Source organism: Nomia melanderi, chromosome 5, assembly GCF_051020985.1.
Source record: "Nomia melanderi isolate GNS246 chromosome 5, iyNomMela1, whole genome shotgun sequence".
In the NCBI taxonomy this organism is placed as follows: Eukaryota; Metazoa; Arthropoda; class Insecta; order Hymenoptera; family Halictidae; genus Nomia; species Nomia melanderi.
Genome location: NC_135003.1, coordinates 4,664,174 through 4,677,587, shown reverse-complemented (window position 1 = coordinate 4,677,587; position 13,414 = coordinate 4,664,174). Strand labels below are relative to the sequence as shown.

At 33.2% G+C, this 13,414-nt stretch overlaps 1 protein-coding gene across 4 annotated transcripts in view; it reads right to left on the bottom strand.

The window, feature by feature from the left end:
* The window catches only part of LOC116431005 (Mitochondrial calcium uptake 3), a 41,488-nt gene that overhangs the window by 10,091 nt on the left and 17,983 nt on the right, over positions 1-13,414 (bottom strand). For all 4 annotated transcript variants that reach the window (XR_004235844.2, XM_031985862.2, XM_031985861.2 and 1 more), the window contains exons 2-4: positions 8,292-8,433; positions 5,149-5,259; positions 27-74 (exon numbers count right to left, since the gene is read on the bottom strand). Coding sequence is in view for 3 of the 4 variants with exons in the window: in XM_031985862.2 (XP_031841722.1) it covers positions 27-74; positions 5,149-5,259; positions 8,292-8,433 (301 nt within the window). In the remaining variant the exon portion in view is untranslated. The remainder of the gene's footprint in view (positions 1-26; positions 75-5,148; positions 5,260-8,291; positions 8,434-13,414) is intronic.

Genomic DNA, 13,414 nt, shown 5'->3' with positions numbered 1-13,414 from the left:
TAATGAGGGAATAAGTGAGTACTTACTGGTTAAAATGGACAAGAGAAACAAATACTCCGTATAAGAAATAATCCCTGAAAATAATAGAAACAACAATTACCACTTACATCGATATTTTTATAATACTGTGTAACAGAAAAACATGTTTCACGAACATTATTTGCAGATGTAAAATAATAAATATTCCATCTAAAATAACTAAATAAATATTACACTTATAAAAAGTATGATTATGGAAGTAAAAAATTATACAAATATATTTATATATTTACGTATCATTAACTAAATATTTATATTTACTATAAATATTTTCTATTTATATTTCATATAAATTTGTTGCAACAACTCATTCTTAAGTTAACACGTACTCAAATTTTAAGACGGAATAAGACATTAAATTTTATATTATATACTTTTATGTAACTACATATGCGTATACTACAGTCACATGTGTATAATCACGTAAACAAATTAACAAATGATATGTAACTACATATTATTTACCACCGATTACATATTATAATTATATTAACACTAGGTTTACGGAACGCGTCAATTTAACGCACATTGAATTTTATAAACATTATTTGTTAACTGTTTCAGCCGGTTTCGATTGATCCAATTACACGAATATGCATTCTGATTGTCTATTTTTAAATCTACAAATTTCAAACTTTAAATGGACGAATATCTAGTTTTCTAGGAACAATAGAATAAACTGTACAATAAACGCCCGTAAATCTAGTGCTAAATATAAATTCACATTTTACATATCATATTAACAGTACATAAAATCCGTAAATACGCCAACGACTACTCCTGCATCAAAACGGCCCCTCGTTCACTGAGCGAGGGTTAGGATCCATTCACGAGGAAATGATGTATCACGTCGTGGGTGGTAACCGAGTTTTGTTTACGACGACAAGGCGACAAAGTTCCGCACTAATTTTCCCCATAATCACGTTAACCTTGACCGTAACCACTTATGAGAGAAAACGACTAGGAAAGGCGGGACGATCTGCATTAGCTACGCCTCATAGAGTTCTAGGCATTTTTCGGGCATCCCTTTTTCCTCGCGATCCGGGGAACAGACTAATAACTCAGTCTTAATCCGCGGCACTGCTCAGGAGGCTCTCGTGTTACCTAAATTTCCCTTCCGCAGAGCGGGAGTCTCGCGTGCTTTAGCTTTGTTGCCGACGTAAAATCGATTTTATTGCGCTATAAGCACTCTATAAAACGCTTTCACGAGCCCGGGGAAAGTTTACGAAGCGAAAAACCGAGGGAAATGGCTGGTAGAATACGACCGTGTAAAAGCACCGCCGTTGACGACACGTTTCCCTCGTCAGCAAGACCGTTTCGGATTAAATCACCAGGGATGAAGTTATTCTGAGCGCGGCGTCGGTGAACATCAGAGGAACCGGAGATGTCGTACCCCGTTTTTTTCGACTGACAATTATTTAGGTTAATTTCGTTTATTTCCACGGAATGGGAGATTTGATCAGACGTTGACGGTAAAAGAGAAAGAAGTTGGGTAGTATGTTCCGTGGCGAAGTAATAACACAGAAGGAAATGTTGATTTATAAATATGGAAAGTGTACCTAACCCCTTCTCCTGTAATATCAAGTTAGACTCGTGATGAAAATTTTCAATTGAATTTGACAAATGTAAATGTTACTCTTTTATTTTTAGGATAAACGTAGACATAGAATAAGCATCAGATTCTTTTCTTTTTGTACTAAATTATTAATCCAGTAATTTTGTCAAGCACAGTTGTGAAAGAGATAAGAAGTTAATACCGTGAGTATTGTTTGTTGAAGATATTGCTGAATGTTTTAATACGAAAACGAAATTGGAAGATTAAGTGCATTGTCGTATAAGTTTGAAAGTTTGAAATCAGTTAACCTTGAAAGATTCAAAATAGATTAAATGAAGGATGGAAAACACAAATTAACGAAGGGTTGAGCTTGTAATTATGTGTATAGTTTATATAATTATCGTAGATGTTTGACAGTGTATACTTTTAAGACTTGATTTTTTAAACTTTAGTATTTTCGAACTCAAAAATGCTAACTTAAACATCAAACCTAAAATCGTCTTAGATAATCCTAGATTTATAAACTTTAGTGTGGGCGGCTTTGGATCCATAGATCTAAATCTGGTCTAAGCCCAAATTGAAGTTTCCAGATCAGATAGTGTCTAAATTTAGGTTCAAGATGTTTAATCTTGACTTAGCAGAATTTGGGGTGTCTAAATTTGGGTATTTTTGTTTTCCTGTCTATAGATTTATGTGCATAGATTATTATTATAATTACTCAAAATCCATTTATTATAACCTTCTTTCAAATTACAGTAAAATCTTCCCTTTTCTTAAAGAATATTCATCAAGAAAATGAGTACCATTACATTTGCATGTCAAATGATTCTCCACTTAACCGGAATCCACATACACGGAATCAATAACCACGACGGCCAAGTTTGTTTTGTTACCTCGAACATTTACACAATTCATTTCGCGATAGAACGCATCGGTCCCAACGTGGATCGTAGGTGGATCATTCCGCGGCGAAATTTCGTTCAGCAAAATTCCATGAGTCGTTTCAATACGCCGCAGTGTGGTCGGGCAATAAGGAAGTATCCTAGGGTAGTTACGGTCCGAATATACATCGCGTGTGGAAGCGAACCAATATTGGTAACAAGACGCTTTCTACCTTAGCCTCTAGTGGTTTTGTGTCCTATAATCGTAACGAATGTCCTTAAACCGGAGTAGATCAAGTTAGGCTCGTATGTTCGACCGTGAAATTCTGGCTCGCGGACGCATCTCCACCGCGCTGCGCCGAGCCGCAGAAAAAGAGAAAGTGGTATGCGCGGAGGGCGACGGCGCTCGTTTATTAGAGGGAAGTGTGAAACTGGCTCCGATTATTTGCATTTCCATTAGCGCGACAAACGTGCGGTGAACGCGCAAAAAGCCAGGAAGAGGGCCGAACGGCTACTACGAGGACTCGTTAACGACACGGACCTGTTATTTTGATCGTCGCCAGGGGTGGCGGGATTAATTGCTCCGCCGGTAATTTTCGAGGCCATCGGGACGCTCGTATAGAAACAACGATCGCTCGGAAATTTTAGCCGGGTGCATGCGAGTTTGGATTTAGTGCTATACAAGGTGTCTCGTTGACACTTGACACAAATTGACGCAAAACCAGAAAATGAATGAAAGGAACGAAGTGGACGCGTGTATCTCTGTAAGAATATTGAGAAAATGACGTTGACCTGTCTTGTTCGCGAATTATTAGGAAATATGTAGATATATGCTAAGAGGTTGAGGGAGGAAGGATACTCGGATGTGGTTTTGAATATTTTGATGATGTTTGGTGCCTATTTTGTTTAGTATTATGGTAACGAGGGTTTATTTAATATAAAGTATGCGTATGTGTATATTTAGTAAAAATTATTTTGTGGTAATCAAATTAACTCTAGTATTGAAGTTTTGTAAGTATGTATGATATTGTTTTCTATAAAATCTTTGTTTCAATCGTTGGAAAGTGTGATTATATTTTCTTCGTTAGTTTATATGTTACATCTGTTTGTATTTAATTGTTTGCAGCGCTGTACGCGGATCTGAGCTCTCCAATTGAACGTTGAATAGGCACGTACCAAGAAAATTCAGTTAGGAAATTATTAGGCACCCTGTATAAGTACATGTTCTTCCGTACTTTAATTTATGTAGGTAATTGGATGCTAACTGAAGCGATTAAATGCAAAACAGTAAGATGGAATAGCAATCGCATACATTACCTAAAGGGACAATATATTTTCGCTGGATTTTCTTGTCTCTTGGAATAAATAACAATTTCTATGGATACAAAAAGAATGTAGCCCCTGCTAATGTTTAATACGAGATTCGAATTTTAACATATTCGAAAAACTATTCGATGTAAAAAATGAATTATCTACGGCTAGAATGTGAACTACATTCTCTGTTCTTAATTATATAAGAAAATTTTTTGGAGAAAAATTCTTAACTGCTTGCAGTAATTAACCACCTATTCTATCAACAATTTATTTTTTTCAACTGTTCTCATGTTTATTTTAACTTTTTATAAGATAAATGTACTTTGGTAAAGGATATACAAAGCAGTATTATTTGCTGTTTACAACCATTTTATAAATACAGATACTTTTTTTCAAATATTATAATCACTTTTAATTAAATTATATTGCAAGGAATGTAATTATATTTGGTCTTTAATTACATTTATATATAAATTTTTATATTTGTATTTGTAATTTATATATTTCATTATTAGACTGAGAATATTTGTACATTTATAATATATTGAGATGTATAAACTACAAGAAAATATTTGCATTGAATAACATTAATATCATTTCTAATTAATTTAAACTATAAAGAATTTCTTGGCTGGGAAAATAAAAACCTTTTTACTTTTTTTCATAAAATAGTGTATAAAAATATAAATTTGCATAGAACTCCGCTATCGAATGAGTATATACACATGTAACTGTAGTTATTTAAACCTACATAAAATTGATATTCAATTATAATTGGTCACTGATAATTGTCAGTCACAATTACCATTAGTAATCTCAGGCTGAAAATATCTCCAAGTCAAGAACAATTAAACATTAACTTTAACTTCGAAATCAACATATTAATTCCAAAATCTACCAATAGTCTATATGATTTAATCCTTAAAAGATCAGAAATGTCCATATACAGAGTCACAACCCAGTATAACAGAAGCACATAAACACTTTTTTAAAACTAAAAAAACATTCTCATACATAGATACATTGGACTACTTTTCTTTTGCGTTGATTTTCTTTGTGATCCTTCAACCCTTTCGTCCCTGAATATGTATTTTCCTCCTAAGTTAAAGAAAGAGCCATGAACAGCTGCTTTCAAATGAAATTGAAGCTTTTCAGTGAAACAAGTAAATGCACTAATGATACTAAGTAGCACTTAAGCTGTCAGCTATAAGCAAAGATCCCCATGTGGTACAATTTTCCTTTATCATTAAAGCGTTTTCTAGCTATCCGATAATTTCAAATGTTGGTGGTACCGTACGGGACGAAAGGGTTAAAGGTTAAAAATTAATGTCAACGGTTAAAAATATTTCGAATGCTTACCTTTGTCCCGCAAGTTTCTGAACATATGTGGACTTCCTTGGCGCAGCAAAGGGATGGAATTTCTCATCACTTCGAGCTCCTTGTCAGTTAACACGCGCCTTTTTAGTCTCGCTGGAATATCACAGATACCCACTTATTTTTTCAGGGATGGCTGATCAAGGGATAGTGATTTCAATGCGTCGTCATTCCCAGTTTACGCTGGGGATTCATGTGCGTCAAAGCGCCAAAGGAAAGTTTACTCGAAATCAGTATTATTTTTATATGGACCAACATATGACGCATTTCCAGGACAAAGTGAGTAATTGCATTTTTTAATTTTTGTCAAATTTTAACACTAAAGTGTTAAAATACTTCTTATGACAGTGGAATAATAAGTAATGTATTTTCAAAGTTAATGGAATTAACAGTATGTATTGATATAGTATTTAAACCAATGCAATAATACTGCTGATTTTTTATGGAATTGCTTATTTATGTTAGTAGTGACGATTAAGTGGTTTGATTAAATTGTTAGGTCTGATATAAATGACATAAAAAACAAAACTCTGACAAAGTTCTGACACATGTACATGAAAAACTGGGAAGGGAAATTGCTTAAATTCCTGAAAGAGCATAGTATGTTTTATTTAATTGCATCTGCCTGCTTGTGCAATTATGAGTAAAGGAGAACATTTTTTTCATTGATAATGACAGTAATAATAATGAAATCTGATCATATATACAATAAAAAAAAGTAATAGAATAAATAAATGAGTGTTTGTGTAAAATCCTTAAATAAATAATACATGAAAATTAATCTCTCCACAATAAAAAAAACTGTTTAATGTTTAAATATGAAAATTGTAATGATAACGATCAATTGAAGTATTTTATATTTTTACCCTCTTCCTACCTAGATTTTGTGATAAAACTGTACGTATAATAACACATTCCACAATATTAATTTGTATGTACATTTTAAATTATAAAAATTAGTATATGAAATTTTATCAACATTCCTCACTTCTCGTTTTGTACAGTTAATCAGTTCGCCAAGAGAAAACGGATCCTGTGGCAACGCACTTCATTAAAATAAAATATCCCGGAAAATAAAACCAAATCCTCTTTTGCTTGAAAGAGCAAACTCTTTTTGCCAGGAAAATACGAGAATGTATACATTAACCGTACATTCATCGGCGAGAATATGTTGTCAGCGTCTTACAAATCAATTGAATCATTATTTAATCGTGCAGAGCCAATGGAACCGGATTCGAAACGTCTCCATATACAGAGATTAATTTCCGTCTTGCTTGATGGAATTTATAATTTCATCAGTTTTCGATGGCCAGTTAATAAATTCGTTCGTAAATGGTTAAATTCAGTAATAGAAGGAGATCTGTGGTAATTAGTGTTGATAAAAACAGTCGTTTTTCTGGTCGCTGTCGGGCAATAACGCCTATCACGGAATCACACGTTGTTCGAATAAGGGCCGATGGCCCATAATAATCGTATCTTCGAGTCTCGTTAACGTATAGGGTGTCATGTAACTGGTAGAATAACCGGATAGCTGATTCTTTGCAAAAAATGAGTCGAAAATATAGAATAAAACTTTTTCATTTGGGACTTCGTTTTTAAAAAAATCGACTTTAACACTAAAACAATCAGACGGGTCAAACTGACTCATTATTGATTTTTTCATTCTGCGATTATTAAAAAGATAACAAACGTTTCTCTGAGAAATTATTAAAGACACTGACTTAGCAATACGTGAACTGAATTATAAATCAATTAAAGTCTCGATAGGTGCACTCTTGAAGTTGTTGTAAAGGAATTTTAAAAAGTCAATTTAACTGCTCGGTATATTTATATTTATCATCTTTAAGCACCTTCCATCAACGATGACATGACTTAAAAATCGATTAATTGTGTCAAATTTTCAAATAAAACACTTCATATCAATAATAAAGGTACACCAGATATCTCGTCCGTAGCATTGTACATACAACATCATGGCGACGAGATATCTCGTTCATTGTAGCAAAAGAGTTAATTATTCCGTAAATGATCCGACGTGTGCAATAAAAATACTTCGGGATAACATTGATTCGATTTACTGGGAAGTTTCCTAGGTTTTATAATTTACGAGAACTTCCATGCAAGTGAATAATTATCGAAGTATCCCATTTTTGAGTGGCCGGTATGTGCTGTGTATGATCGTAGCGATAAAAATAGATGACAATACGGGAAGTATGACCGCAAAATTTACGACACTGTGTACTTTACGAGTTCGTGCAAGGAAGTAACGCGAGTACAGCTGTTCAAGGTTTATATTGTGTTTTCGGAGAGTGCGTTATATTAGAACGTATATAGGTACCCACTTTATTACATACTCGTTTTGTGTTGTTCTTTTAGTAGTTAACTGTTTCCGTAATTCTACTGTAAACTTCTGTGATTTCTGTAGATGTGAAGTGGTAATTTATTTTCCTTTGTTCTCTGTAGCGAGCATTTTTAAGCAAACGGTGAATGATATCATAAATAAGAGGAATAAGTATTATGTTGTAAATATGCACTTTCTGATTCGATTTGTTAAGATTGTCATACATTGTTCATTTACTATCACTTAACTAGTTAACTGCGTTCGACGAGTATACACGCCATATTAAAACTTGAAATGCTACTAATTCTTTCAACGATGAATTATTTATTTTTTCAGATAAACATGTAATTCTTCTTCGTTCTGCTTTGGTTTTTCATTAAGATATATCCTAGATGTATTCGTTCTGCGTCTGACGAGTATACAGTTCATTTTTTGATTTTATTACGCGCAAAACGAGAGTTTCGAAACTGAATTCCACAGTTGACAGGTTAAATCTTTCTAATAATTATGAAAAATTACGAAAAAAGATTTTTTGAAAAATTACGAACATTTTTAAAAATCAAAGACATCGCCCCTGTTTCAAAAGCTTCATATTTCATGACGAATTATAAGCACCACCGTTCATTCTTCAGGTGCTTTACCTTTGCTCCACGAGATCGCACGGTAATGTGCGTCATTAATATACGTTGCTTCAAATTACGAGGGCATTCGTTGTCAAAGACAAAGCGAGTTATTATCACGGACAGACGTCGCTATTGCTGACCGTGCAAATTTATTTAATACTCACGTCTGGGTTCGGGTTCAACAACACTGTCGAGGAAGTCCTGGGGCGTCATGTACAGTTGCCCGTCATATTCCACCGATGCAAATTTTATAAATCTCCGTTCCCGCACCGTCAGGTTTACTGCCTTTTGTGTCTCATCGTCTCGCTGCACAGAAGAACGGGGAAAAAACAAACGAAAGATAAGCGTCAATTTGTTATTTTAAATTTACGTGACGCGTTGTGTATTTTACTATACAGAGTTGCTTCGAATGGGTACTTCGCTGCGCGGAGAGTCGCTCATTGTACTTCATGACGAAGTCTTAATAAAACTGTACAATAATTTATTTTGTAAGCAATGTCGTTCCTCAGGAATATTTTTTTACGTGGAAAATTTTTTGCTTTCTATTATTTACAGCTGTTGGTATTAGGTCATCTTATAAGCAATGTCGTTTCTGATCTTAGTTTATAAAATATTAATATCCTTTCGAATATGTCGTTAAGAAATTACTCGAAAAATGGGAGAAGGTTTTGATTGATACGAATGAGAAATGCAAGTATTAACTTTTTACATCGGAAGTTAGTGTTAGAAAACAGTACTACTAATGGAATGACCTAATGTATTGCTTAGCTAAAGATTTATTCTGAATTAGCATGAATAGCATCAAACATATCGTTTTCTCTTTTTTTTTTGTCGAAAATAATATTGTAAGGATTCACAACGAAGTGTTTAATTTAATTATATTAATTTATATTATATTCAAATTATTTTTAACGTGGACATTATTAGTATGGAAATGTTACTAATAAAGAGGCGATGGTTTCTTAATGAAAACAAGCCCAAACACGATGCATGCAAGTTGGATAATGTTAAAGTGTAGGGGACTCTTACAAAAGTGTATAATCGTACAAGAGGTCAAAAGTGTTTTTGAACTAAATTGAATAGACAATGGAACGTTCGATAATTTACTAAGACGAAACATTTTCTGCCAAGTTTCACCCTTGTCTGATTGGAAAGGTAGTTGTAAATAGAAATCGGATATTAGATTTTGTTACACATTCTTTACTTAGTTCCATGAAAAACTTCGGAAAAAATCTGACACTTTAAACAAGAAAGTGAATCAATCTTCTCCGTACTTCAGCACTCTTGTTAATCTCACGCATGAAACGCATTTTCTACTGGATAGCGTGAAATTTGCATGTTTTCTTTAACCCGTGAATAATTATACTGTAGGGTAGACTGAGCTGAGTTGGATCAGTTCAAATTTAACAACGAAAAACTAATAGTTAAAATTGAAAATGAGAGTTTTTTCCCCTGGATTTCTTATTAATAGACATTCAACATCAACATCAGTAAAAAATTATGTAATTATGTAATTGAAGATGAATTTACTTCCTGTATTTGTAACAGAAGCTGTAGTCAAGCTCTTGGAGACACAGTGCGCGTAACGAGAAGGCTACTATTTTACGCTGAAGTTAACATGACTGCATAATTATGACGTTTACATACTCAAATGATATATTTATTCAGAATCAGGGAGAACTGTAAATATCTTTTACTTCAGATTATATCTTGGATTGTTTTTTTAAGTTTAAATTTTCTATATACAGCGGTGTTCCAAAGTTCCCGGCTGAATCGTTTTTGGTTAATTGAGTCTATGCCACATCGTTGTGCCGCTGTCATTGCGAATGCAAAGTGTATGGCAACAAACTACTAAGTGCGGTATGTTAAATACTTTACATTAAATTATTATTATAATAGAAAACAAGCGTCATTTTCTTTTTTAAACACTCTGATCGAAAGCCTTTGAACATGTTGAATTATTTATTTCTAAGGAAATATGTGTAGAGAATAGATAGTGTTGATTTCTTTACAGTATCCTCTCATACAATATATTCTTTATATGTTATAATAACAAAAAGTTCTTAAAACCTTTATTATGTCAGAAAAGTTCCAAAAACTTTGAACACCACTGTATAGAGCTGTTCACGTTTGCAAATTTCTTTTACTTATTTTTAAAATAAAGATATACTTTATGTTTTGTATGGGATTGAATAAATATATAGATAGTTTCATTAATTAAAGAGAAAAAATTAAAGCTCTTGATGACCGTGTTTTTAAAAAATTTGTTCCGAATGATTTAATCCTTTAGTTCCCAGCAGCATCGTCTTAACTCTTTGAAGACGGAGGTCGTCAAATTGGCGACATTAAAGTTTCATGTCTAGAATATAAAATTGCAAACAAACAATTTAATTATTCAAATAAACAAAGCTCGGGAACTTGTTTCCTTTTTCTTGCGATTAAGAGTTCCATGTATTATTTAGCTTCCCCTGCGAGAGGTTTCAGATATTTTGAAAAATCCTCGACCACAAAGGATGAAAACCATATACCTACTTCAATATTAATAAATTACGAACCAGTGGACTATTTACAGAGCCACCAGTACAAAATCAATACAATAATAACCACCAATTTAATCAACATTTAGAATACTATTTTCTATAAACTATTTATTTCTATTAACAGTAATAACTTAGTCAACGCATATTATGAAAATTCCTGTGAAAATTTTTCACCTATATTCTAAAAATAACTGTATTTTTCCTAAAACTTATTATTTAGAACCTAGACGGTTAAACCGCTTATCAAGAGGGTCTCAGTTTCAGTTTCAAGTCAGATATCAGTCATACACAGTTCCACTAAGTTTCCGCCGTCGGAACCTCCGTTGATGAATTTCGAATACAAAGCCAACCCTAGAACTTGTATAGGGACACAGCGTCGGGATTACGAATTTTTCTCGTCGCGCCGATTCAACGAGCCACCCGTAGAGGTGGAACTACCAATATAGTATAAGAACACGACTATGAAAGATTGTCGAATTTCTAGAAGGGCGAGGCCCTTTTGTTGGTCTCCCTCGTGGGAGCCAGTACGCCCACTCCGTGGCCGATTACTTTCCTCCCACCTAGCTCTGTTCACCTACACCGAGGCGGTACGCGTATTTCGCCACGTAAGCCGCAGTTAAACCCTGAAAGATATGCGCGCAACGGTCATGTAACGACATGAATTTGCGATCTCGCCGCGGCGCAGATTGAATCGTTCATTCCGGGGACGCGAAATTGTTGGAACGCGCGACTCGCGCGCTCGTCGCGACGTGTTTCAGGGGAACTGATTATGAGTTATCCCCCGCGGATGTGTACGCGCGCACACAATTCCCTCCGCGGATTCTTTTCTTCTCGTTTCGTTACGTTTCGTCCCGTGCAGCAGCGAATGCTGAAATAATGCGATACGCTGGATGCCAACGAGTTTGAGGGAGGAATTCCTACGACGTCTTTGCAGCCGACTAAAACGTCGTCTCTATCTTTTGTGAAGACTGAAATACTTACGTTTTTAGATGTTTAGAGAGTGGTTTGTTTAAGTATGCTTCGCTTAACCCTTTGCACTCAATTTATTTTCAATTGGTTTGGATATAAACTTGTATTTATTTTTAGGGATATGTATGAAGGTAATTTTCAGCGGTAGAATTCAATGTTTTATATTTATTTCATTTATTATTCTTATAATGAGACTTAATTTGTATAATCTTTTGAAGTGTGGTACTTTTTAAAGTGTCACAAATAAAGTATAACAAATTTGTATTGTCATCTCCAGCATGATATACGAGTGCATGGGGTTAATACTAGAACTACCGAGCGTTTAGTGTGATTGATATGTAATATTCATAAAAGTATTAAAAGTAATATATAATATAAATAAAAAGTTAACAAATTTTTCAATTTATTAGTAACTATCGTTAATAACATTTTTACTATATAAGTCTGGCAATCTCCTTTTAACACTTTGAAATATTTTGTATTTTACAAGTTGTGTGGTTTTTTAAATCTTTCTTGCCTAATATGTTTACTTCTTGTAGTTTTCTTTCTTGATTTTTTTATATCTATTTCCAATATTTTATCTAAACCATAATATTCAGTTTTAATTGTATTAAAGAGAATACCGTTAAACTATTTTAGTGTTTTTTATCAAAATAAAATTTTTCGAATTGTCGTTATATTCATATTAAGTACTGTATATTACTTGTTATTGAATCTTTATCTTTACGTTAAAATTTAGAGTGACTGAAACGAAAATTGTCGCGTTTAAAGTACGTGAATCAATCTTTATTCAAATTGCTTGCAGGAATTGTGGATTCCAAACGTTGCTACAATATTTACAACAGTTTTGGAGAAGATACAACCATGATTAAATCTTATGAGCAAAGAATGTCGTAAATATTCGTCTCATCTACTTGTTTTTACATCTTTCTTAACAAGCTGACCATTGATTCAGCATTAATTAAAATCCCATAATTTAAAGAAATTCACTCAATGAAATAGAAACTCAAAAGTCTACATTATTCAAAATTTTTCAGTTCGATTCCTCTTTTATCTTTCTTGTATCTGATCAACTGAACAAAATTTAGTGCGTGCAATACATCACAGAAAAAATTAATTTCTAAAACTGTACAAAAATCAATGACATCTGAATTTGGATAACATGGCAGTAAAGGTGATAAAGCTATTAACCCAAATTTCCATCTGCAATTAAAAATTCGCCAACATAAACTTGTGGAGGAAAGAAAAAATTATCAAGTAATATATAACATTTAATATAAACATAATAGCACTATAAAAATAATGTTATGATGATAAAAAACATCACGAGTTTATGATACGTTAGGAAAAATTCGATAAAAAAAAGGAAAAATGTAATTTAATGAATAGTAGTTTGCAAATATGACTATCATCAATTTGAATACATTCAAATATGTATATAGAAAATATATACATATATAGAAAATTTGAATTTAAAAAATACAATCCAAGATATAATCGGAAATGAAAGAGATTTGCATTTCTCCTTGATTCTGAGTAAATATATAATTTGAATATATAAACGTCATAATTATGTAGTCATATTAACTTATACGTAAAATAGTAGCCTTTTAATCATGTATACTGTGTCTCAAAGAGCTTAATTACAGCTTCTCTTACAAATACAGGAAGTAAGTTCATCTTCAATTATGGGTTTTGCGAGGTGATTTACACAAGCATTAATTTGCGTAAACATCTATAATATAATGATGTCCAACAAGAAAAACATTAGTACCAGA